The following is a 26,621-nucleotide window of genomic DNA, read 5'->3' on the forward strand; positions in this document are numbered from 1 at the left end:
GCCGGCCACAGTCGGGCATATTTGTGGTCAGCTTTCTCCTCTGCAGCAGTCTGAGCCGCTCTGCATCTTGGCCTACCTCTGCACTCTGCTGCTGTCTCCCGGGCTGTTTCTTCTGAGTCTCTCTGTCTCACACGCTCAAATCCAAAATTTGGTTACAAGAGGAACCAGAAAAGAGACACTTTCTCCTCACTCGTCGCTGTTCTCCTTCCCAGACTCTTTATACTGATGGGGGGGGGTGACACATGAAAAGGAATCACCCTCTTTGCAGGAACGCAGTAGAAGGATGGGCCACATCAGCAGAGCGGTTCACCGCTGCCTGTCACACTCCGGCCAGAGTGAATGACTTCCATCCACTGGCTCCTTCTCACTCAGGCTTACTCACAGTGAAACCAGGGGAAAGGGGAACACACACACACATTTATAATAAACAAAGGAAACATATGCTTTACCAACCAACCCAGTCCTGACTGATGAGATGTAGCCGCCATCTTTCTTTGCTCCTTATAACTCTGAGTTTCCCTCTCTGCTGTTAAATTGGACTCTTTCTCTTAGCCTAGTTTCTCTGACCATAAATAGAAGCAGGAGGGCTGCAGATCTACAGCTCTCTGTAGGGGATATGATATGAAGTAAATTTGTGTATGGCTGTGGTGGGTGTGGTGTGTGTCGGTGTGGGTGTGTGCTTCACTTAAGGTGTATTTGTGAGTGTGTGGTGGTCCCAGCGGAGCAATGCTGGCAGTCTGCGTCACTGCACAAGAGCTGGCTGGCTTTGCAAAAACAACATGCCGTATACTCATTTAAACACTCGTTGTTCACGCTGCGGGCTCGCCTCCGCTTTAAAAACAAACTCTGATGCATTATCAATATGTTCTTTTGGATTCGTGATGATTTGTGATGCTTATTTTCCTCAGTGTAGTAATTCTGGTCCTTCCTGTACACTAACGATCTTCTGGTGTCCTTAAAAAGACTGGAAGAAAACTTCTTTTCACATCGAGGAGTGATCATTCACCATTCATGGCTTTGAATGCCCCATTTGTGGAACGGCACGTTAACGTTCTACCAATTTGAGTCATTTCTTCTCGAGCTGAAAAAAAAGTGTCCATAAATGCAGACTTTATGAGTGTCAGCCGCACACTGTAGCCGACTCTGTGTCAACTTTAACTGCGTCGTGCAGCCAAATACAGTTCAGCGTCAAAAACAAATTCATAAATGTGGTTCTGGACTATTATGTACCATGAAACAGGTCGGACACAAAAGCAGACTTTCTGCTTTAAGCTTGTTTGATACACTTTCTGTTTTTGTTTAAAGCTGAACAAAGCACACTTAAAGGAGTGTGCAGTATAGAAGGAAGGGAGTGTCTTGCCTGGTAGCCATGAATGTGCATTGCTGCATAAGTGCTGTTACCTTAAATGAAGATGGAAACCTGGAATGCCCACATTCCTCGGATGTTTCTCCTTCAGTCTTCAGACGCCGATCGATGCCTCTGTAGGGGTTCATCTGCAAGAACGGCAGCAGTGATGTCATAAGAAATACGTCGTTACATAAGGATGAAGATGCAATGAGGATCAGTTTTGCGAGAAAAAGAAAAAGTAGGCTGGACACTGGAAGCCAAGTTCCTTTGAGGTATCTTGACCTTTATCTCGTTGAGCAGCCGTAGAGCATTGCCATGGCAACTAAACTGGGTGCTGCCAGCTCGGGCGAGGGTTGTAATACCTCAGCATCAGCTCCATCCCCGAGTGCCTCTGTGTTTCAGTCTGCAGAAGCAGAGCTCGCACAGCAAAGACTCACGGTTGAGTAAGAAATACTAAGACCGATAAAGATGAAATGTTTTGGGAGTGCAGAAAAGGACAGAGTTTGATTGGCTCTGTGGAAGAGAGGAGATATCTGCTGCACAAACACAGAGCTCCCGGCTGTCTGTAATCCCTTACAGCTTAGCAGTTCATTACATACCTCATTGCACTTGAATCTCACACAACACACTCTTGCTTTAATCTGACTTCCACCTTGTATTTGAATGCATGCGCACTTGAACACAGGATGCTGAGTGTATCAAATGAACTTTTCATACGTTTTGAACGCGGCTTATTTTGCCGGAGCTCTACTTCATGACACATTCTCAGCTCTGTTAATCTGAAATAGCTTTTAGCTAACTCTGCCTTCATTAATTGTGTGGCAATTGTGTGGTAAGTGTAGACGGGTGTGGCTCTGACGATCGCAGCCTCTGTCCAGGAGGGACGCTCCACCATCTGCTGTAGGAATCCCCCTCCCAGCAGGCTTTGTGTATATATGCATGTGTGTGTGTGCGTGCACATCTTTGGGGCTAATTACAGTGCAGCTGCAGTTGTACAGTACACTGTTGAACAATTTTGTCGCTGTTTGACAGGCTTGGCAGGGGGCAGATTCGACCTGTCTGCCAAGGGCATGTAAGACAACACAGTGTTTTTGCTTTTGTTTTTATTTTTGTTTGAATTTAGGGAATAATGAGAATTTGTCTCAGCTGTGGGTTTCACTGAAACCAGGTGATAAGCAGCATATCAGCAGCTTGAAGTCAGGTCATTATGAAAGAGAAAGAATTTAAAAAGCTGTGTGTGTGTGTGTGTGTGTGTGTGTGTGTGTGTGTGTGTGTGTGTGTGTGTGTGTGTGTGTTAACAGGAATGCTTCCTGCAGTGTGAGAATGCACGCAGGTGGTTTGACTCAGCTGAGAGGAATCTGATGTTTGCTTGCATTCACGGTCCACCTGCACCTGTCTCTGCGTTGCACCACCTTTGCGCTTTTTCTTGTGCCGGCGCAGAGGATAGCCGCAGAATCAGCTTTTGCCTGCTTGGCTCGATGTTACTCATTATCCTCCAGAGTGAAGCGAGAGACGGCTGGATATTATAAAGCGGTCGTTTCTGAACGTTACAAAAGCCCGTACAGTGGTCGGGCTCTGCTAGGTGATACTGGGCTGACACGAGGGGAGCAGACAGATCAGAGGGAGCCAGCTTCTTAAAATGTTAGTCATGCCGCTGTTGCATTTTCATGAGCCGTGTTGCAATCCCCAGGACCGGCCTGCCAGCCTCACACAGTCAGCTAGCACGGACTGCAGAGATGTTTTTTATTCTCAGTTAGAAATGAAGACTTTAAAGCTGGTGTTCTCAGGACGAGCAGAATCATTGGTGGTTTCTTGTTTACCAGTGCTTAAAATTACACAGTAGACATAAAGGGATTTCTTTTAATCTAATTTATCACCATCTGATCTTCTTCTTCTTCATCTTGATCCTTTGATGTTTACGATGTGTTTAAAAGTTTATGAGATTTCTTCTATATCGGGCACCAACAAGTCAGAGAGCTGTGATGAGCAGGTATTCAGCTGTTCGCATGCATTCCTAGTCCCGTGATTGGCCAAAAAGCAGATGCCTGTCACCTTATTAAGGCATCGGTGTGACGCACAGTATGCTGATGACTCTTGGGTTACAGTAATGGGATTGAAACAACTTCAGAGAACTTGTGGTTTCTCACAGTGGAATCGTGTTATTGCCACGCGACTGACAGCGACCTCACATTTGCATCATGTGGCAAAACCAGAATCAGCTGCAGTCATTGTGTCGGAGCTGTGCGCTGGACGAGCCAGTGAGAAGCTAATGGTGGAGAGAGTGTGTTTGTGTGTTGACACCAGATATTGCTCGTATGTAACACCCCGTGGGACAGTCTTTGAGCCACTCGCTAAAGTTTAGCACTGTGTGGCAGCCACACGAGCGTTATCAGTCTCATTCTGTTGCTCTTTGAGGAAGCGAGGTGAATGACGACCTCTAACTACCATCTAAGCATCATGTCCAAGCCACAAAAGGCTTTCGTAAATCCAGAATGAATTTGTCTGTAAGTCAGACAGAGCTCAGCGTTTCAGTACCTGTGATTAGGACTCTTATTATACCTCGAAACCACATTCATGTTTTTCTTTTGCAGGTGTTGTGCTCGACATTCAGCGGAATTACAACGTATCAGACAGCAGAATCGGCTTGCTGCAAACAGGTAAGCATCCTTTAATCTCATAATTACACGCGTGAAAAGAGTTCTCTCTCTCTCTGTGGTGACTGTAATTACTGTGTAACTCTGATGTTATTTAAAATGATGGTCCAATCAAAGGCAGAGGCTGTTACTCCAATCTGTCACTTGATCTCAGCCTCTGACAGCGGCAGTGTCAGCCTCCCTTTTCTCTTCTCACACATGAGCAGCAAACCGGATTATTGACAGCACATTTACAGAAGGTAAAGCTGCGTATTATGGAGATAATTTACATAATCAACCCACTAATGGTTTTGTTCCTCTGCGTCTCTGTGCAGTCATTTGTGTGGGCAAGACAATCCAAGAAAATACAATATCAGAAGGGCACACCTCCTGGACTTTGTGATGGTACAAAATTACTGAAGCTATTTACATTTTTCCACAGCACCACTGTATGACAAGCTGTGGTAGCAGCGTTGCCTCACAGCAGCAGCAGCAAAGCAGCAGGCCAATAAAAAAGGGAAATACAGTCAGGAGCCAGGCAGGCTTTTCCCCTGAGAGCCGCACGCACCCACAGAGTGTGAGGACTCCTGCTTAGGGCAGGGTTTCCTGCTCCACACAGACACTCAGTGAATTCACCTTTTAGAGAGAGACACTTTGCAAAGCCCTCTTATTGGAGGACAGGACCCCGTCTTGTCTCTGTGTGCTCTCAGGCCCATTCAGACACCAACAGACTTACAAAGCGCCATTGAGGACAAGCAGACAGGACTGAGTCTGAGGGGTGGTAGAAAACAGCCCAGTGTTTTTAGGCTCGCGGTACGTTAAGGACAAAAATATCTCGAAGGAAAAAGAAATCTGTGTGACTCTTTTAGAGCTTTTTTTTTAAGGTCAGTGCATCACTTTAAAATCTCATTTCAACCCAAACTGAGCCTCGTTTTTATTTTCTCTCAGCAAGTTTCTCCACATTATGTATTTTGTCGTTTGTGTCTCGATGTTTGTTCTTTGGGTATTTTTCAGCAAAAGCAGGCAAGAAAAAGCAAACTCTACATATTTATTAATGTCAGAATGTCAGAATCAGGAACCCGGCCTTAGAAACATACGACGGTAAGAACGGGACATTTTTTCAATCAGCAGGATTTCTTCCCATTTGAAAAAACTGCATGTTTGTATGAACTCTTAATAAGAAACGGGAAACTGTGAAGGGCTTTGACTCTTAACTCTGCTTGTGTTGGCTCACTGTGTGGATTATGCACACAGCCACACTGGCACAAACTCACACACACTTAAATAAACAGAGTATGCAAGTCTTCTAGTTGCATGCACAACTGATTTGCCCGCTGCACCGTCTTCAGTTGCAAGTGTTTGAGAGGAACCCAGTCGGCCTCACTGCGAGGCTTCTGTGTGTTTGGTTTGTATGGTCTGTCATGGTTCGGACTCCGCTTGGCCCTTGATCCCCAAGGAACCTGTTTCTGACACGGACCTGGGGAATGCCGGGTGCCCAGGCTTTCAGCTGTGAGAGGGGCTGCGTGCAGACAAGGAGCCTAGGTGTGAAGACGAGGAGGATGACGACATAAGCGGGACGCTAGAAGGGAGGATCTTTACCTCAGCACGGGATACACATCACTAGCTTCATCAGTCTGCAGTGGGGTTGCATTTTGCCATCACAGGTTTATGAAATGTCACTTTGACATCAGTCTTCCACACAACTTCATGGAGTCAATGCTCCATAGATATGTTTTCAGGAAAGGTCCCCGGTTACTTTTCAGACATGAAGGTGACTTTACTATAGAAATAAAGTTATTCTTATTATCGTGTTCAGATGACATCGACTTCATGGAAAGGAGTGCACGTCTGAAAGGAGTGTCAGTTTGTGTTTTTGTGGTTTGTCCCTTCCAGCGTCCCCCACCACCAGCCTCCTTGTCCAGAGGGAACAGTTCCCACCTCTGTGAGCACCTGCAGGCCAGGCCTGCTCTGTCCTCTCTCCTTCCTGCAGGCTTCGGTGCACCTGGGAATGCAAACTGCCAGTGTAGGTGTTTTATAGGAAGTGGGTGTATGCTCAGGCTTTCTCTCGCTCTCTGCTGCCAGGTCACCCTCAAACATTACAAAACATAACAGCGACCACACACTGCAGGATCCAAGGCACACAATACGACTGAGTCAGAATCAGTTTTTGAATTTGAGAAACGACTCTTTGTTTTGGCTCTTAATAAGAACTACTGGAAGGGAAAATTCCCCATATCCAGACGTTTTTTGGCTTTAGGAAACACTAGGCTGAGCACTAGAGGAGGTTTTTAGACCTGCTGCTGTGTTTCATTTTGTTACAACAACTTAACTCTTCCTTCCTACCCTGCCCGACCCTCTACTACACAGGTGTCCAACTCCAGGCCTCGAGGGCTGTCCTGCAGGGTTTAGACGTGTCCTTGATCCAAAACAGCTGATTTAAATGGCTAAATGACCTCAACATGTCTTGAAGTTCTCCAGAGGCCTGGTAATGAACTAATCAGTTGATTCAGGTGTGTTGACTCAGGGCGAGATCTAAAACCTGCAGGACACCGGCCCTCAAGGCCTGGAGTTCGACACCCCTGCTCTACTAGGACTAACCCACGAAGCCCTTTTGTGAACCGAGTGCTTTCTGTCCAGTTATTTTGTTCTGCTCATAGAACAAAATAACTGGTTGTGGATCAGAGGTTAAATGAGGAGGGTCTCCACTGGAAAAGCCTGGAAGCCATAGTCTTCTACCTGCATCTTTATTGATATGTGCTGAGCTGTCAAAGCCCATGATGAAGCCTGCAGAGGAGGTCGTCTGTGTCCTTTGGCAACATTAGTGCTTTCAAAATAACATAAGTTGACACGAGGTATGTGCTCATTTCTTTCATGCATGTGAGTGTGCACGCATGCCACAACTGCCTGAGGAGCTGACGTCTCGGCTCTCGTCGTAAGAGGATGAAGTGTCTGTCATGCTAGCGTAAAGGCATGCCGTTTGAGCCTGAAGCTCTGGCCCCGTCCATCAGCGTGATGAGATGTTCTCTCCTGAACACAGTCGACCTGTCAGGGCGCAGGGACGTGGACGTGACTGGTCCTCGAGCAGCAGCTATGTGAAGTGAGTGACCCTCACACACATCTGTGAACAGGACCCCTCCCAAGGGTGTGGAGGGATGGGAGGTGTAAGGGGAGAGGGGTTCACCTGGATGGTATTACCTTTGGTGAGGGGGAGTTTAAAACGCTTTTGTTAACTGCAATGAGAAAGAAGAGAGCGCTCTTCCCTCTTGCTAACATGCTGTGGTTGTGTTCAGTGCTTTGAGGCCATTCAGAAAAAAAAAGACTTAATAGGTTGAATTTTGTCTCATAATGGATCCTGGCATCATAATTATCTTCCACCAGTTTAGTATGGAACCAGAGATATTGGGGTCAGTCGGGCTGTGTGCGCGGTGGGGGCGGCGGCTTAATAAGGAGCCGGCACTCAAAACAGCTCACAGACAGTCTGTGGCCTGTGTGTGGCTGCCCACCGTATCTGAAACACAACACCAGCACACACACACACACACACACACACACACACACACACACACACACACACACACACACACACACACACACACAGTGCCGCAGTCTTTACATGGTGTCAGCCTGCCTGTAGAGAGTTGTTTGGAATGAGGCCACAGGTGCTGTGTGGGACTAATGGCCTGAGCTCCTCCACATCAGGAGCATACGACACAAAATTACACAAAGAAAAGCTTAAACACATCAATAGTAATCGCTGTGCTGAAAACAGCGACACAGTTTTTGTGTTTATACGATGCTGTCTCGAATCCTTGGTTTGTTGGATCTGAGTTGAGGTCGAGTGTGTAAGTTGATTGCCAATGTCAATCAGAAATCTGTGAGCGGAGAGTTCCCTTCATGCACTGGGAAGCTATCATTGCTTGATCAGCTGTTTCGGGCAGTGTCAGCTGCTTCTATTTTGTCTTTTGCCCTCGTTGGTATCCCCTGGTACCTCCTCTCTCTCACTCTCAGCACTTTGACAGCTGTTGTTGTCTTGTTGTTGGTCCCACTGGCACCTTATATGAGTTAGGAGACATAAAGGGAAGGAGGGAGTAGAGAGAGCCGCTCTGCTCCCTTTAAGTAGCACAATTTCATCTTCTCTGCTATTGATTCCCAAAGCCAATAACGGCATTGCATTGGTGCTCAGCGGCCCTGCTGCTGCTGTGATGAGAATAGAACTATGACCTGATGATGTATGCGTGTGTGTGTGTGTGTGTGTGTTAGTGTGTGTGTGTGTGTGTGTCTTCATCTCGGGCTGTTTTTATAGGCCATGTCTCAGAGGAGGGCAGCTGCTGGGTGATGATTGGCACCCTGTTCCCGATCTCCTTCTCTTACACTTCCTGTGTTCCTGTGGCTGAACCAATAGCGCTGCTGATGAGTGACTGCAAATCCAATCAGGATTTTAGGGGGTCTAAACACACGTGTTGTCAACCTCTTTTCATGTAAATGTCTAATGGCCCCTTTGTGTCAAGCACCGCAGACGCTGCGCACTCAGAGAGAGCGTGGAGAGAAAGCTGCACACACCTTTTTAAAAGAATAATTCGAGGACTGATTGGGCATTTATGGCAACAAGATTCCGGCTGATATCCTTTCTTTTCTGCTTCTCTGAAAATGAAGACAAGCACTGATCGATTGCTGCACCTTCACATCCAAGCGACATAAACAGATCAATTAAGAACCCACACATGCACACTCCCCACACCTCAGCCTCTGAAGGTCAGAGCTGGGGCTGCTGCATGCTCATTTGATCTGCTTTCATTTATTTAATGTGGACTATGTGTAATTATTATATTTGATATTCGATTAATTCCAAACCAACATGCTTGAACACAAACGTAAACACGGGCGCCGTCGTTTCAGCCGGAGCTTGTCATTAAATTGGCTGCTCTCGTAGTTACTGCAGGGAAGACAAACTACAGTGTTGAGCTGCTGGATGTCAGCTCGGTGCCGACAGCTTGTTTTCCTTAATGCTGCAGCCTGGGTACAAGTCTGCAGCATCACAGCAAGCACATCTGGATACTTTTTTTCTATCCTAAAAAATTTCAAGAAGCACCTTTCTTTATTCTCAGCATATGTGTTTGCTTCTGATACGCAGTAATGTGTAAAAGATGATGTTCCACTGAACACGGGCCAGCCAGGCCGGTATTTGTAGCTGTGTGATTCTTACCAGCTGCAGCTCTCACACTGAGCAGGTAGAAGAAACATTTGATGCAGCAGCAGTGAAAACTCACCAGCCCTTAGCTGTAGTTAAAAGACTGAAAAGACTTTTTGGTTGGTGTTACAGTACAACTGCACTTGATGGCAGCTTCTGCGGGTACAGTATGAGCTGCTCAGATTGACAGAAACCGTGCCGTGCGGGTATTTCCCAGGCTTCATGTGGTATTTATCAGGGAGCACTGGTAATCTGAGCCGAGGGGTTTCTTGGAGAATTAGCGGTGATCAGAAATGTAAGGCATGCAGAAATGTTGGGGCTCCACATGAAGGAGAATCCAGCAGGCAGCAAAATGATGTTTGCGAGTGTCTGAGTTTCAGTCACGTGCATTGGTGTCCTACTAAGTTATGTGTCACACCCTCCACAGGCAGGTCCATTAATCATTAGGGGAAGAACAACAAAGCTGCCACTCCCACCAGTCCTGCACACCTGATAGAAACACGGCACTGTGAGGCCACAGTGTAATAAACACCAATGATTAGAAGACGACTGAAGCTTAGTTTACGCCACATTCCTATCTGTTCAATAAACACATGCTCATAAGTTTTGGTCAGCGTGATTCACCAGCAAAGCTATGATGTCATTTTAATCTCTGTGTTACTGTAATTGCACAGTTACATTTTTATTGACTATTTTCCAAAAGTAACACAACCCTGAAAATGCTGTTGGAGAAATTAGAGCGAAAGATAGAAAAATACATACAAACAATGATAGTTATTAACACCGAAATGGTTCAAATTTAGTGCTATCCATTACGTAATATTAACTGTGTCCAGTGTTGATGTTGTTATTTACCTTTGTCTTTCTTCCTGGATACAATGAATGTTCTTGAAGAATTTCCTCAGAAATGCTCGGCCCCGTCACGTATAACTGACCTTCAGCTACGTGTCAAAACCTTTCTAAGCACAATTTTAATCAGGTGCTTTTATTGTGAAAGATCGACGGTGTTAAGAACAAGTTAAAGCACAATGTGGTTTCGCTGCAGATGTAGTTGGTCGTGTTGTCAGTTTTATTTATACACAACAGCAGTCGCCTCAAGGCGCTTTATGTTGTAAGGTGGACCCTACAATAATACATACAGAGAAAAACCCAACAATCATATGACCCCCTATGAGCAAGCACTTTGGCGACAGTGGGAAGGAAAAACTCCCTTTTAACAGGAAGAATTCCCGGCAGAACCAGGCTCATCTTGGGGTGAAAGCTGAGCGTCAGAGTGCATCTGGTGCCAGTTACAGAGCCGTGGGCGTCCAGTATTGTGGACAGATTCGTTTTTTTAGCCTCTATCTATGGCGGGTCTGTGAATGTGTCAGAAATTGTAGAGGAAAACCTCTACAGGAACTAGATTCCCATTTATGAGAAAGGTTAGATGTGTTTGGAGTGCCTGACATATTCTGTGTGTGATGACATCTGTGGTATGCAGGGTTGGGTTACCTGTTTCCACATCAATACCAGTGCCTTCAACACAGTGTTTGAACTGGTAGGTCTCAGGGTAAGGATCATCGTGGCGTTATTTAAATCATTTTTTTTATCATCAGTAAGGTGAGTCATGGCGTGGTGATACACAGCGATGGCATCCTGTAAGTATTAATAGAAGGTTCCCACAGACTATAAGGATGAACTGTTGTCCTGTATTAGCTCCAGGGTGACATTCCTGACATTCCTCGGGATTAAAAAAAACGATGATTTAATCCAATGTGATAATAGAGATAATATGGTCTCATGCAAGAGCGAGAAAGAAGTAAAAAAAGCTATTTTTAACGACAGACGTTACTCGTGCGTCGTTTGCTCTTCATACAAATCCCTCCAGTTGCAGCAAGTGTTGTAATAATGAAAAGGGCAGAGGCACAAAGGTGGAGGAGAGTCAACAGAAACTGGAGAGGGGAGATATATTTATGGAAGCTGCACTGAGCGCTGACACCTACACACACACCTCTCCACAGTGAACAGGTCACAGTGACACATGGCAGTGCTTTAAATGTGGCAGAATGACAACACCTAGCCTGAAGACATGTACGGACCTGCTGATAGGGATGTGCTTCTCCGGTTCCTCTAATTCAGTCTCTGGCAGCTGACAGACATTCAGATTCCTGAAACTGGTGTGCCTCAATTAGTTAGAGCGTCCTTACTGTCAGCTTTCACGGCTGCAGCGATGACGCCTGGGAAACGGCTCATAAGGCCTAAAAGAATAGATATGTTTTAGAGTTATTGATCTGATCTGGCAGCACGGTGGTTAGCACCGTCGCCTCACAGCAGGACGGGTTCAATCCCACCATCAGGCCGGGTCTTTCTGTGTGGAGTTTGCATGTTCGCCCATGTTTGCGTGGGTTCTCTGCGGGCACTCCGGCTTCCTCCCACAGTCATGACATGCAGTTAGTGGGGATAGGTTAATTGGAAATTGCCCGTGAGTGTGAGTCTATGTGTTAGCCCTGCGACAGGCTGGCGACCTGTCCAGGGTGGACCCCGCCTCTCGCTCTAAGACAGCTGCGATAGGCTCCAGCGCCCCGCGACCCTGAAAAGGATACATGGAAGAGACTGGATGATACGATCTGGATTTTAGAGAGTTGCCAACAAAACACTGTAGCAATTATTTGTAATGTTACGTGTCATTGGTTTCTATTTATTTGGGTAAAGAGCTCAAATGTGACATTTTCCCCTGTGTTAAGCTTCTACTTGAGGTGCATTTTTACAGAGTTCCCTCAGTTTCACATTCGGGCACAGCAGAACAAAGAAACTCTGGGCCCTTTGAGATCTGTATTTAAAAAAAAAAGATTTTTATTTCCAAGCAAGAGCAATTCAATCCATGACAAATCCCATTTCCTTGAAAAGTCAAATCTCGGAGGTAAAGGCTTACAGGGCGAGCTTGAAATGAGGAACACTGCCTGCGTTAAACCACCCAGTTTTTATTTTTTTGTCTCCTTCAGCTCCTTTAACTCCACTTTTTCCAGTGAAAATTGCTGCCAATCACCCTCAGAATTAAAAAAAAGCTAATCATCTCTAGCGCAGTGGGAGAAACACCTTAGTGGGTTTTTGTGGAAAAGGATCAAACAGGCTGATGAGCATTTTGTGTCCCACAGCCTCACAGGTGCTCTCTTCAGGGGAATCTAGTGTTTCACAGGGCAACGTTTCAGCTCAGTGAATCAATCACAGACACACACTCGACATATGTGTGTCTGCGTCTCCCCCGATGCAGTATTCACAGTGGCATTGAATCGTAGGGAGTGAGTCATCCCTGGAGGTATTGTTCTGTTGGCCAATCAAAGTGATGGCTGGATGTCCGGTGTTTAGAGTCTCCCTCTGTGTGGCATGCGAAGCAGGAAAATGTGTGTGTTGCGGGAGGTCGTGGTGCAGCTTGCTCAATTGTTTTCAGTTTCTCTTACTTTCAGCTTGACAGTAAATTTCCATTACTGTCCTCTGAAACCCAGAAAACACAAGACGGCTTTACACGAGTACGTTTCTACAAAGACTGGGTCCAAATCACCAGGAAACCTACTCTATAATATACTGATGATAATGTAAGGAGAGTTTTTCCAGTTTACAATGAAACAGTTTAAAATATGATGACATGAATGAGTGGCGTTTGTTGCTACGGCGTTTGTTTACTCGCCATTAACTCACTGAGGACACAAATCACCTGTGTGCAGCCTCTTTGTGACAATGTTAGACTGAAATACAGACTTGAGTGTCTCCAGTGTGGCTGCTATTGTGTCTACTTATAGACTTCTCACTCAGCCATTGTCTTCTCGCTCCAATGTGAAAGACGATGGTAACTTCCTCGCTTGAGAGACTGTGAGAAATATGCACGGCGTGTTATTTGAAGAACATCAGAGAGGATGGCACTCGTGTGTGATGCACGGGGGAAACTGAGATCAGGGCTTCAGTTTGCTTGGTTTGTGTTGTTTTGTTGCTCGTCTGCAGAAACTTTCCTCTCATTAGAGAAAATGTGTCCGGTTAAATCTTTTGTTTTTTATATAAAATGTGAATGAAGGACATGGAAAATAAGAATTAATATATGGACTTTAGAGAGGTTTTAAAATGCAAAAACAGTCATCAGCACGGTCCCTGCAGACCAGACTGCACTGCTTCACACTGCTTGGTGAGGCTGTTATGAATCCTCACCATCACACATTTACTCATGAATGCCCTCGCTGTTAATTCACTGTGCTATAGTTTTCTTAACTCAGGTCGCCGGCCTGGCTTTACAATGACTCGCAGCCTAAGAAGAAATAAACAATGGTTTTAATAGGAGTGAGTGTTTATTAGGATAATAGAGGGGAAAATGTTCCATAAGCTAATGATAGAGGCACAGCTGATCCTATAGGACTTGTTTAAGTTGTTTTGCAGTCTTCGGTTCAGAGATAGACGACTATGTAATGTCTTCACTGTCAATGATCACAATTACACCCCAGCAGAGATCACTGTAATTATCATGATGAATATCTCCTGCCTCTTACAAGCGATTCTTTTCTCTTCTGTGTCCAACAAGTAAAGACGAAGTAAACAGTACTGCGAGTACTGCTGGGTTATACTGCTTATACGCGATACGTCTCTGTAGTCAGACTGACCGTTGCCCTGTGAACGAGGTCAGCCTGCGGTGTAAACATCTATAGTGTGTGTCGTTGTCGACTCTGAGGCTTTCCTGCTGTGAGTTTGTCTTGTGTTTGGAGGTGGTTATGGAGATCGCACAAACATGTGGAGCTGTGATGTTACACTACTTTAAATCAAAGTGCGTTGAGCTCAGGAATGCTCGGGGTAAGGAGTGGGCAGCGAGGTTTATGTGCTTCATATTCAAGAGTTTACTTTATGTCAATCAGGCTTTTCCTGTTATCATGCCCGACGGGGCCATTTAAGGTGCTTGACAACAAAATGAGATATTAGATATGAATAATTGCATTTTCCTATTGAGATAACATCTCTGTGTGTTTGCCTAAAGAGCTGCAGAGTTCTGGGAGGGACGTTGCTGTCTGTGAAGACTTACTGTTAGTCGTGGTTGGTTTGTCCTTCCTACAAGCTCTTGAAATAGACTGAAAGCATTTATTTTCTTGTCACTTCTTACTAATCAAGACAAACACATCTGAGATTTAGAGTGCTTCAAACACATATAGATATATATAACAATAATGTCATTGTGGTATCACAGCAAATGTTTGAGCATTAGTTTATTTAACCATTCACACTCTGTCACAGTTCGCTGTTCCAAGTGTGCGATGTGTCACATTTAGGCCTGTTTGGGAGCGACGCCTGTCAGCAGAACTGTCGTACTCTTTTATAGACAAGCTTTGTAGTGATAAGGAATTTCCTGGAGCACCAAAGGTTACACATAATATCAGTGTGAACCTGGTCTTAGAGGTTAGCACGTGTTCTTCTGCCAGCCTGTAACTGCTGGGTAACACTGGATTACTGACAAGTAAAGGTGATCCTTGTGATCCTTATCAGTGCAGGAGATATCTGTCATTGTAAACAAAGCTGCATTATTAATACATGAGTCTCTTTGAAGATCTGATGGATAAATACGGTCAAAGAGAACAAGAACAAGATCTCTAGATCTGAACCTTTAGCAGGGTCATCAGTGCTGACTCTGACTTGACTGAATTTAATAAGAGAAAGTGCAGAAACTGACTGAGTGTACCTTTTTTTTTCTTACAATAATCAACCTGACAACATCCCTACGCCTCGTGTCAAGAAACAAAATAATCCATTTGTAGCTGAAGTGTAGCTGTTATTTATCGTCTTATTATTTTCTTTCAGAGTTCAAACGGGTTCAGGAGAAAACGCGTTCCTGGCAGGCGCTGCGTACTTGCTCGGTTGGGCGCAGCCCTTCACGTCTCAAAACTAAAAACAGTATTTCAGATATTTGTTCTGTTTTTGCCAAGTTTGGCACCGAAGCTTTTTTTTCTCTCCACAGCATCTTCTTCATTTTTTACACCAAAGCTGACGTTTCCTCAAAGACTTTTGCACCAGCACAAAGGATTTATGTGTCTTACTCTAAAAGCAAAAAGGCTGTGAGCAAACTGTTTTTACCCGACCCGACTGTGCTGGTACTGCTAAAAGGTGAAAATGAGCCGCGGAAAATAGCATAACTTATCAGCAAATTACATAAAATAGATCTGCGGAGAGAGTGTGTGTGTGTGTGGTCCGGTTGATGACCTGAACTAAAAGTAATGATCTCTGTCCCCGCGTGGAGCAGCTGCTGGTGGTTGATTATGGACCTACTCCCTCAACTTATCTCCAGTATGCACAGCAGAACCAGTAGCACTGTGTGTGTGTGTGTGTGTGTGTGTGTGTGTGTGTGTGTGTGTGTGTGTGTGTGTGTGTGTGTGTGTGTGTGTGTGTGTGTGTGTGCAGATGGGTAACTCCAGCAGTGCTGTGGCTGCAGGGTGAGCTGGCAGAGCTCTTTTAGAGACCTGGACCTGCAGGCAGGAGTCATCAGAGTCATTTAGTATTACACAACAGGCCTGTGGCCAAACAAATGGTCGGTGATGGAGGCGACAGAGAGACGGAGAAACCCAGGCAACAAGAGGGAGAGTAGCGAGGCTGAGAGGTAGAGATGTGAGCTACTCATTAGGAACACGCCCAGCTCCAGTAAAAACCTAAACTTCATTAATAACAGTGGAAATTAAATTTGAATTAGATTTTAGATTACATTTCCCTTTCTCAGATTAGATTATTCTTATCCAAAAATAACACAGCAGAGCTGGATCTCCAACAAATGTTCAGATTTAGATTTTCTATAAAGTGATGACGCACTTTTAATTTACATAATTAAACATGTTAAGATGCACCCGCACAAACAACACTGTTCTTTGTGGAAAATTTTGTATATATGTATATATACTTTTAATCCCAAAAAATTCATATTTCACATATGAATTTCATATATTCATATATTTTTTTCAGTCAAATATGGTGAACCTATCAGGGTGCAGCTTCGCTGCCTGCCCAGAGTTATTGCATGTAAATACCTGCAGCATCATTATGTAAAACCACCTTTTTTTCTCCCATTTATCAGACTACAATATCACATGTCCAAAACTACAGTTATGCTTTAATCTGATTACTGTCCCTTATCCCGCTGGCTGGCCTCAGCAGCTGTGGGACTGCGGTGCCTGTATCTTATATAACATCCCCCTCCTCCTTTTCTCTCTCAGCTCCTCTGAACCTTTATGCTGATGATGTGTCAAAACACTCCCGCCTGCCTCCCCATCTCCTCCCGCTGTCAAGAGGAACATCGCTGCCCTTTCTCCTTTGCAAAGACACAAAACTCAGTTTGAAAGCTTTAAAAATTCAGCTCTGTTTGGGTTAGCCCGCCTCATAAATATTGACTAAGAGCCTGCAAGGGCTGAGCGGTCGTGCAGTCAGCAGTGGGGCAATTAGGGAAGCACATTTTGGAGCACTTGGTTTCACTGCGACACAAGTTCCCTTGTAAGAAATTAAGATGGAGGAATTATTTATGGCCGCACAACCACCGAGCTTCTCAAGTGTCAGATATTCCTATTAATTGTCTTACATCTGGTTAGTTCCCACTGTCATTCTTTCTTTTCTCCACATCTTTTTAATTGGTCTGAGCTCGTAACATTTGCCACATGTCATCCTGATTTTCTCTCTTTCAGGGCTACGTTATTTGACTACATCACAAACTGCACTTCTCTGAACTGCTACGTTAGCTGAATGCAAGTTATCTCACTGACATTTACCCACGTGTTATCGTATCTGTTTAATGTTCTCGTGAGGTGAAGTGTAATAGAGGTGTCCCGTGTCTCTGGCTGACTTCTATCAGACACTGGATCTGGACGGGTCTTGACTTAATAAGTGAAGCACTGTGATATAAAGCTGCAGTCCACTGATGCAGTAAATGTGTATCGAAGTCAGTCACCGTCATTTTCTGTTTCTCTTTTCTTTCCACAGTTTTCATCTGTAGCTTCATGGTGGCAGCTCCCATCTTTGGTTACCTGGGCGACCGCTTCAACAGAAAGGTCATCCTGAGCTGTGGCATTTTCTTCTGGTCCATTGTTACCCTGTTAAGCTCCTTCATCAGTAAAGAGGTACGGCTCTGAGAGAAACACACAGCACTCGCACCACTACAGCTCCGCTGTCAGTCTGTTGGGTTGCCTTCCCCTCTCAGACAAGGTTATTATTCTGTAATGATCTGGATATGCTCGAAGTTAAGGCAAGCAAAATGTAATGATACGCTTATTAAGTCAGATACCCGCCATGCCTTTGTAGACATGCTCTGCCTCCTCTCTCTCTCTGGCTAGCAGCCAGCTAATGAAGGCCGGGCCTCACACTTGTCTCAGTTACAATGGTTTGGAAGATAAAACTCATTTCGCTGATCTTTTACAAGTGGATTTACACTGTGTGTCTCTAGAAACCTCTGTGTGCGAGGAGATGCTGGGTGCTTTAAACAGCCACATCATTCATTCGTGGAGGCGATAAAATGGGGGAAGGGGTGTCCCGCTGAGAGTCGACATCATATTAGAGTAAAAGGCTCGGTTCATGGACGTCTGCGTGGGGGTGTCGACGGGCTCGTGGTGCATTCTTGACACGACGGTTGTAATAAAAATGTAACAAAGTGACAATCTGAAATATGTGCCTTCAAAGCTATGTTAGTCAAATTTATGGAGCACGCAGCGTGACTGCAGAGCATCGTCACAGAGTCCTGCAGTGTTGTCTCCAACAAGTAAACCGCTGAGCATTTCAGCCCCGAGCAGAGCGACAGCTCAGCTCAGGTCTCAGGCGGCTGTCCTCTGTCCTCTGTAGACTCGACTGCTGCGCCAAAGCAGCAAATACATCGAGGCCGCTTATAGATAAGTTGAAGTTAAGGGGCTCTGACAAATCCCACACAGGCCGCTGATGGCTCACGTCCTTTGTCTCCAACTGTAACTCCACCCTTAAGACATGTTTCTGAGCGTGCCGATCAAATGAGACACGAGTAGATGGCTGTTATATAATAGCACTGTGGCACTGTCACCAGGAGAGATGAAAGACACGACACGCAATGAAATGCTAATGAGCGCTTACAACAGACTCCTATCATTATGCATTTAAGGCGCTCTGGGGTGTTTGGAGGGACTTGCAGGAGATGCAGGATTCAGATCTTACATAAGAGAAACTTCATACTTTTTCCTCATGACCTCAAGATTGTCATAAAGTGATCACTTGTGCTTTTTATTTTAACATGTTGAAGCATATTACTAGCTGCTCCTGACTATACGCCAACACATTGTGCTGCAGCTAGTCTACCAGCACTGGACTGTCTCTGTTTACATCTTCATTTCACTCAGTCTCATCTCGTATGTATCGAGAGTGTGAGACGAGGACACTGAGATCTTTTGTTGGACTAACTCCACAGACTGTTTTTGTTTATACTTTTATGACGGTATCATCTTTATAATGGTGTTGTTGTGTGACTGCCCTTCAGTCAATAGCCAATCTGCATGACTCAGACACAAGCAGGTAAAAGTCCACTTGGAGTTTACTCCAAACAGGAAAACTTCCAAATCAAGCAGAAAGAGAAAAGAAAGGTAGCTGCAAGTTCCAGGTTAGCAAACAGGGGTTAAAAACACAAGAACACATCTATGAGTAACTGGAAAGCTCTGGCAAGAGCACAAAGACAATCAGGCAAGGAATGGTCTTTGTTCCCACAGTACATGTCATGAGGGCACTCACAAAGGGAGTGAAGCGTAGATGAGCGGGGGGAAAAATCATGTGATGCGACTGGCGGGAAAGCAGGAAAGGTGGGAGTGGCTTAGTGAGACATGACAGAAGAGTTAGAAGCAAGGACGCACACAGAATACAGCGCTAATGAATAAAATACACTGTACACAGCAGCATCTGTCAGCAGGCACTGCAGTCCAAGTATGTAGCTGCACTGAGTTTACAAAGGCAAAGACCAACAATGGCAGAAGACACACCGAGGACGAAGAGGAATTAATGATAACTAATGATTAGATGCACAGTGGTGTATGAATATATAGTGAGTGCAATGAGTGAGTGCAGAAGAAACACTGAGTGCAGCCTGTAGGCCACCTGATCCAGCTCTCACTATAAGCTTTACCAAAAAGGAAAGTTTGAAGTTTTAATCTTAAAAGCAGAGCGGGTGCCTGTCTCCCAGTCCAAACTGGTAGTCCTGGTTCCACAGAAGAGGGACCTCCCATTCTACCTTTAATATAACCAAAGAAGCGAGTAGACGTGGATGTTGTAAATGATAAAACTTTCCTTCAAAGTACCTCTTTGGACTTGATAAAGTGTCAGGACCAGTGACAAGTCCCTGAACTGCTGTCCTGTAGATAAATATCAGCACAGACTATCTGTGCTTTAATAAAGTAAAACACACAGTTTCTCAAACCTACTAGATGAAAATAGTTGATTATTAGCTCATCTTATGTTAGTGAACATGGGAAACCTGCGCTCGCTGAACTGCCATGTCAGCATGCTGATATTTGTCTTTAATTTATTCAAAAGTCAGTGAAAAGTTTCGATGATCTCAAACTTCTCTTTCATGTCTTTGTAGTCTTCAGACGTTTTCCAAACCACATTTTTGTGGTGCTTCTTTGGCAGCGTTGCTTTTTTGTCATTGCTCGTAGAGTTTCTGTTCCAGTGACCACAAACACAAGAAGAGTGCCTGTCATCATCCCACCAAATGGCCGTTAAAGGAAAAAAATAGTCTGTCTGTAAATCATTTCAAACAATGTGACAAACATAACTATATATACAGCAGTAAACACTTGCATGGGATCATAGTCTCAAGCAATATAATAAAGCAAAACTATGTGCTGAAAAAACAGTAAACACATCTTTGCCGTCCTCACTGGTATGAACAGCTCCTAATTATGTCTTTATGAAGAACACTGCCTTATCGGACTGTAACACACCCCAGAGCCGCGTTATGAGTGGAAATAAAAAGATCATAAAAAAGGCTTTGCACAGCTGACTGAAAATCTTTACTGTAAATGTCACATTGATCTAAAACGAACAGCTTTTAGCGTTTGTCTCAGAGCGCAGATTACTGACCTGTGTTTGTGATTTGCATATATCTCCTGTGTGGGGATCCCGATGGTTGTCCAGATGTAGTGAGTAGTGGTTGCCGTGGAAACAGTTAGCAATCAGCTGCCTGCACAGGTGCTTCAATGAGAAAGATGCTCCTATTAAGGCCTTTCAAGTTTGTCTCTTCATCTCTTTAATTATCTGCTTGTTACATCTGATACGATAATACCGCGCGGTAATTTCAATCAGATTAAACACATAAAATCTTACTGCTGTTTTATATTTCCATTAACTGATCAAGATAATCTTCTAATTTTCATAATAATATAATACATAATACTCAAACTTAATAACTAATCTGTGCTGAGCACCAGTACAGCAACATGATGGGCATAGATGCAGACTATGCTAACATATGCAGAAAGAAGATATATAAAAGACTTTTATTCTGAAAATCCATGTTTTTTGGTGCTCATACAGCCACTGAATATTTTGTGACAATTATACTTAAATGATGGACTACACCTATAAAGCCCGACTACGTGGTATTTAATTGTATTTTATATTTACCTGGTGTAAAGTAGGAACTAAATCATGGTTAAAAATTCAAGAATTACCATGTTTGATGCTCTAAATCAGCGGTCCCCAACCCCCGGGCCACAGACCGGGACCGGTCCGTGAGTGGTTTGGTACCGGGCCGTGAGAGCTGAGGCTCGGGTGTGAAATTTATGGTTTTTTAGGGTTTTTATCATTAACTCGGTTTCCCGGGGTCTTTCCCGTGTTGTAGTTGTGTCTTATTTTGAAATAAATATTTATGCGTTACCATAGCGACCAGAGAGCATTAAGGGGCAGAGAGGAGGATGTTACTCAGTGTTGGCGCATTTCAGGAGGACGCTGCTAATTAGGCCACGCAGTTAAACAGTGAATTCACGTTTATTATTATATTTACTAAATACCACCGTTCATCATTTTATTTTGTTGCATTTGTCCGCGACACCTTAAAGGCCGGTCCATGAAAAAAGGCTGGGGACCGCTGCTCTAATGTCTCGGAGGATGACCCACTGATCCTCCACTGTGTGTTCACCTACACAAGCTCAGTGATGCTGAATCAGCACTGATGTAAATACTAAGTGATTAAATGTTGTGATTGTAACATAAGGATGTGCAGATTAGCTTCTTCCTCCCTCTCCACAGTACTTCTGGCTGTTTGTGCTCTCCAGAGGACTCGTGGGCATCGGAGAATCCAGCTACTCCTCCATCTCTCCCACCATCATAGGAGACCTCTTTACTAGTAACACCCGCACCATGATGCTCTCTGTCTTCTACCTGGCCATCCCCCTGGGAAGGTAAGATGCAGACAGGGCCTGGGTTGTTGAAGCTGAATGTTTATGAAACGATACCTCAGTGATGACCATGAACGTTTCCATCCTTTTATCCCACCTAGCCCGTTCTTCAGATGTTAAATCCAAAGGAAATACAGAGCTTTCATATAGATAATTTAACTTTTCCTCACATTGGGAAGGTCACTCTTATGTTTGTTTGTTTTTTAAATTGAACCCTTGCAGTAAAAAAATCTAAGCTTTCATTTGTGTCTGTGAAGCTTACAGCAGGGTTGGAGGGCTTTTTTGGAGCTGTGACATGGAGATATGTGAGTAGGAGGTATTATTAAGCTCAAGTCTCTAGGCTCTCCAATTCATTTAATCAGATAAAGAAGCACAGGAAGAAATCAAAGAGCCAAGAAATAAAAGACCAGTGTACCTGCGATGCTCTCTTTAGAGACGTCCCATTCGCCCGAGCTGTTGCAGGCTATGCTGTTTTCCATCGTTTGCATGCTGGAAGGGGTGCGTACTCTGCAACGCTCTAAACATGAGCGTTATTTGACATTTCTGTCATTATATCCGGTTTTTAATAGCAGGCTGGAGACAGACGAGCAAAGGGAAGCCTAATCTGCCCTTTGAGTGCTTGTGTTATGACTCGCCAGAATTGTTTGGGTCACTGTAAACTGCCCAGCAACACTGACAATGGAAGGTGAAAGAGGGGGGCCTCGGCGTGGCGCGGTCAAACATCCCATCCACTCTCCCGCTTGTTTGTCTTTACTGACGCTGTGGTGACCATTTTCAGGAAATGACCCCAGGAATTAGACTGGATTTATAGGAAATGGATTCCCCTGCCCTTCATCCTTTTTTGTTTGTTTTTTCAAACCCGCCTTTTTGAAACCGGCCCCACAGATATGTTTCTGGGTCACGCTGCCGTTTGAGTCGGGTCTGCTTTTCATGGTCAAGTTTTATTGTTGTGTCGAACTTTCCAAACACTCTCTGATAAGATTAGCTGTTAGTCACTCACTGGAAATATCATATGCTGTCTGAGCATGTTTATGCTGCTCTGTTATTTTTGGAAAAGTAGCCGACGACGGCAGACTGTTTCCACCTGCGTGTGTATAAAACCAGTTAAACATGTTTTGTCTCTTTTAGCAGCAAGTACTGATAACAAAGTTGTTGCGCTCAATTGATCATCTCGCCAGTGTTGCAATTTGTTATTCTGATGGGAAACAGCATGTGGGGAGAGACTCTGCACATGCAGATAACTCCGTGTCAGAAATCAGAAAGGCCGACTGGGTTTCTTGACTTTTTCCAGTGAAGAGTTTAAACAAACTGTGAGTAGAAGCTGCACATAGTGTTGCACGCCAGGCTGTGGGCCAATGTGTCACTGCTATCTGGGGCAGATTGTCTGTCTATGGAAGCCATGAGCTCCGTCAGTCTTAGCTGTGATTGTGTTTAGTGTCGCGCAAGACTTAAAGGCCTTTACACACCAGACGCATTTATATTGTGTGTTAACATTTTTTAAGATTTAACGCCGTAATTTGCTGCGTTTATTTTTTCAGATCAAGCGCGATTGTTTCAATTTGGGGGACTTTTTGCATGATCTGACCAATCAGACCACTGCATTTGGAAACAAGTGCGATCGTAGCGTTTGAATATGCAGCGATACGAAAATATAAAGATAATCAGATTCCTCTGCGTCCTCACATGTGACTCCATCTCTGCCAATAAGAGCTCAAACTGCCCCCCTGACGTCTGTATGGAAGTGATGGTGGATCAAAGAGGACCTTTTCTTCTTTACAAACATCATTGTCGCTTGATGTCGAGTCCACTGTTGTTGTGTCTATAGGTTAAATGACAAATTTGCATCTGAAAAATTCAGAATTTTGTGTGTAATGGCCTTAAGTTTAAAGTTAGCCACCGTTTAGTTAGTTTGCTGATTTTAACTCCATTTTTCCAGGTAACGTCTCCGTAATGCAGCGTCATAAACATGTGACAAGCAAATAATCAACTTAATTTAGAGATATGTCTCAGTGATGATACTCAATCCAAGCCATACTTTACAGTCTTCAATTTTAGTGGCAGAGATCAGTGTAGGTCCAAAGTGCTCAAAACCTCTGAAAGTTAATGATTTATGATTCATGTTATTGTCACACTCGTCGGGTTTTTTGTTGACATTTGATGAGTATGGTCATGCTGGATATACTGGTCCTAGCATCAGGGGTGTAACGCAGCATCTTTTCTAACAGTTTAATCATAACTGGAAGTTATGTCATCGCCTACAAGCTCACCAGCTTTGTATTTACTAATCCCCAGGTACTCAGTTATCAATCTGAATCCTTTTTGTCCTTGAAACGCTGATGCCACACTGATCTCAGGGGCTGATTATAGCACAGGGAACCCTGATCTGATCCAGCAACAGTTCCCTCAAACGATTTACTGCAGCGTTCATTCGTTAAGCACGAAAAAACATTTTTTTAGCAAAATCAGTGAAATTACTGTGAGAGTAAAGCCCGTGGCCAGAAAACAACACTAGCTCTGTGTCCTGTTGCTTCACATTAGTTACTTTGCACCTGCATTTAGTGACTGCTCGCACAAAACAGAACAAACAGATTCCGGTGCTTTGATCAGTAACACGTCATTAGTTCCCAAACACTCAACACAGCTATAATCAGACTACAAACAGGATGTGTGTAGTAGTGTGGGCTTCAGCTTAAGTGATGGGAATGACAGACTCAGCTGACGCATGTCACTGAGTCACTACTGACTGACCACTTAACTAATTACACATAATTCCAGTGATTGTTTGTCGAAGCAGCCAGTGATCAGGGGAAGAAGAGCGATCCGAACAGGTACCATCACCAGGGGATTTGAGCATTTCAGCAACTGCTTATACACATATATATATATGTGTATATATATGTATGTATATATATATACACACATATATGTGTATATATATATACAGGAATTGTCACACAGAGTCTGAAAGAGGAAAAACAACAACAACAGTTCTGTGGGCACAAATGCACTGATGATGGCAGAGACGGTGGAAGAATGGCCACAAACTGAAAGAAGGGCAACATTACCTCAGATCAATAAAGCAGCTGAGGAGCTGTTCTGTTTAGTAACACAGCAATAGGCTCAATTTACTCGGAAAGACTAGAAAAACCCGGCCTGTGTGCTGAAGTGTTGCAGATTCATAGATGACCGCAGTGTCTCACCTACACACAGCAAGATATCATTTTAAAAATGATTGCTTGATGAGATCGTTGTACTCAAACAACCTTTACAGACGTGCACATCACATCATGAATGTGCTGCAGGGAAAATGATGCCATTATGCTGTTATGTGAAGATGCACCCGGATGTTTCTGTGATCCGGTAAACTTGAGCGGAGCAGGCTCAGAGTAAAATACTGTATATGTTGTGTTTTAATGCATAACCTGTTTGTCCCTCTGCAGCGGGCTGGGCTACATCCTGGGCTCCAGCGCCAAGGAGGCTGCAGGAGACTGGCACTGGGCACTAAGGGTAAGAGCGTCACCATCATGTGTGGGGTGGTGGGAGGGGGCACTGGCTCAGACGTTTGGGGAACAGAGGCTCAAATCCTCATTAGCTCAGCCTTCAGCTTCCTGCAGAAGCCTTTCTAAAAATGTTTCAAAAACATCTTCTTCCATTATGCGTTCAGACCAAAAAAGCATTTGCTGCGGAGGTTCTGATCTGCTTCAAGAGCAGCAGGAAGGAAAGTGGATTTCTAATAAACACCCTGCAGTCGCTGTAAACATTTAACTTTCATTGCATTTTGCTCGTGGAGGCCATTTCTGCTGAACGAGGATAAATGGCAGCTCTGGGAAAAAACAAAAAAGGTGTGTGACGTCTTAATCCTGTGAACAGTGTCTTTTTCACTGCAGGAGATTAAGGTTTGGCCATTGTCGTTGTGTCATGGCTTCTGTTGCACGTTTGGGTGCATCCACAGGTACGAGCAAATGTCAAACAAATGTCTCCTGACGTCACATCATAAAGCAGAGCAACAGAAATGATGTCAGAGCCCGATTAAGCATCTGATGCAAAGATGCTGTTTATAGAGAGCAAGAATCACCCACAGGAAATGAGCTACAACAGGCGCTACAGGCATTAAACGTCTTTGTAGGGCAGCAATGGAGCGATGAGCAGGGTATGACGCTACAGCTGTGACTAAGGACTGTTGAGCAAATACCCAAGAGGTGCTCTGACGAATTAACCTGGATCTCCTGAGAGAAATCTATCTGCATCAACCTGCTGATGGGGTATTGAAACAAACGCATTAATAGACTGTTTTGTGCTGCAGCAGGAGATAGGTGCTCTATTAGGAGCATAAATCACTGTTTCCAAACCACGTTTTTACTGAGACTTGCCAAATGTTTCGAGGTGAACCTCAATAAGGCCAACCGGCCTCAAAGGAGGGGACCAGTGAGAACCCCAACAGGGCTCCCCGTGAACCGCTAACTTCAGGCCCATCCTTGGAACAAAGTATGACCTCACTCTTCTTATGAACTGACTGGAACACATGAAACTTTCTCGCCATGGAAGAGATTCCTGGACGCGGACAGCTTGCTTGGCAGGAAGTTCATTTCTTCCTCGCTGTGGTGGAGCTTTAAAATAAAAACAAAGAGCAGGCTGGCTTGTTCCAAAGCAGCCACAATGACATTCCAATAAAACAATCTCAAAGCCAATTAATCACCGGTGTGGCATGCAGGGAAAACAAATAACAAGACATAAAACGGTTTCTTTGCAGCGGTATCCTGCTTTAAGGAAAAAACACTGCAGCGCTTCCGTTTGTTTTTGCCCAGCGTGTTCCAGCTAGCTTCCTGAAAATGTGGATGGGATGAAGGAACAAAGGAGGTCCATAAAGGAGTAGCAGGAGAGGGCAGTAGCTAATTTATTTGATAGCCCACCACCCATACAGGAAGCGTCTAATGGGCCCTGTGGGAGTCGAGGTTAAAGGTCATCGTCCCCCTGTGTTTTAGAATAATTCTGAAGAAACATAAGTGCCAAAAAAACAAATCCTGATATTTGTTTCCCTTCAGTGAGACCAGCTCCACCTTGCATTAGGC

The 26,621-nt window shown here is 44.4% G+C and overlaps 1 protein-coding gene across 3 annotated transcripts in view; it reads left to right on the plus strand.

Annotated features, from left to right (window-relative positions):
• The window catches only part of spns2 (spinster homolog 2 (Drosophila)), a 57,798-nt gene that overhangs the window by 13,832 nt on the left and 17,345 nt on the right, over nt 1–26,621 (plus strand). For 2 of the 3 annotated variants that reach the window (XM_039618072.1, XM_039618073.1), the window contains exons 2-5: nt 3,940–4,005; nt 17,132–17,268; nt 21,404–21,555; nt 24,993–25,059. In XM_039618072.1, the coding sequence (XP_039474006.1) occupies nt 3,940–4,005; nt 17,132–17,268; nt 21,404–21,555; nt 24,993–25,059 (422 nt within the window). The other variant, XM_039618074.1, reaches the window with a different exon arrangement.

Source organism: Oreochromis aureus, linkage group 10, assembly GCF_013358895.1.
Source record: "Oreochromis aureus strain Israel breed Guangdong linkage group 10, ZZ_aureus, whole genome shotgun sequence".
Taxonomy (NCBI): domain Eukaryota; kingdom Metazoa; phylum Chordata; class Actinopteri; order Cichliformes; family Cichlidae; genus Oreochromis; species Oreochromis aureus.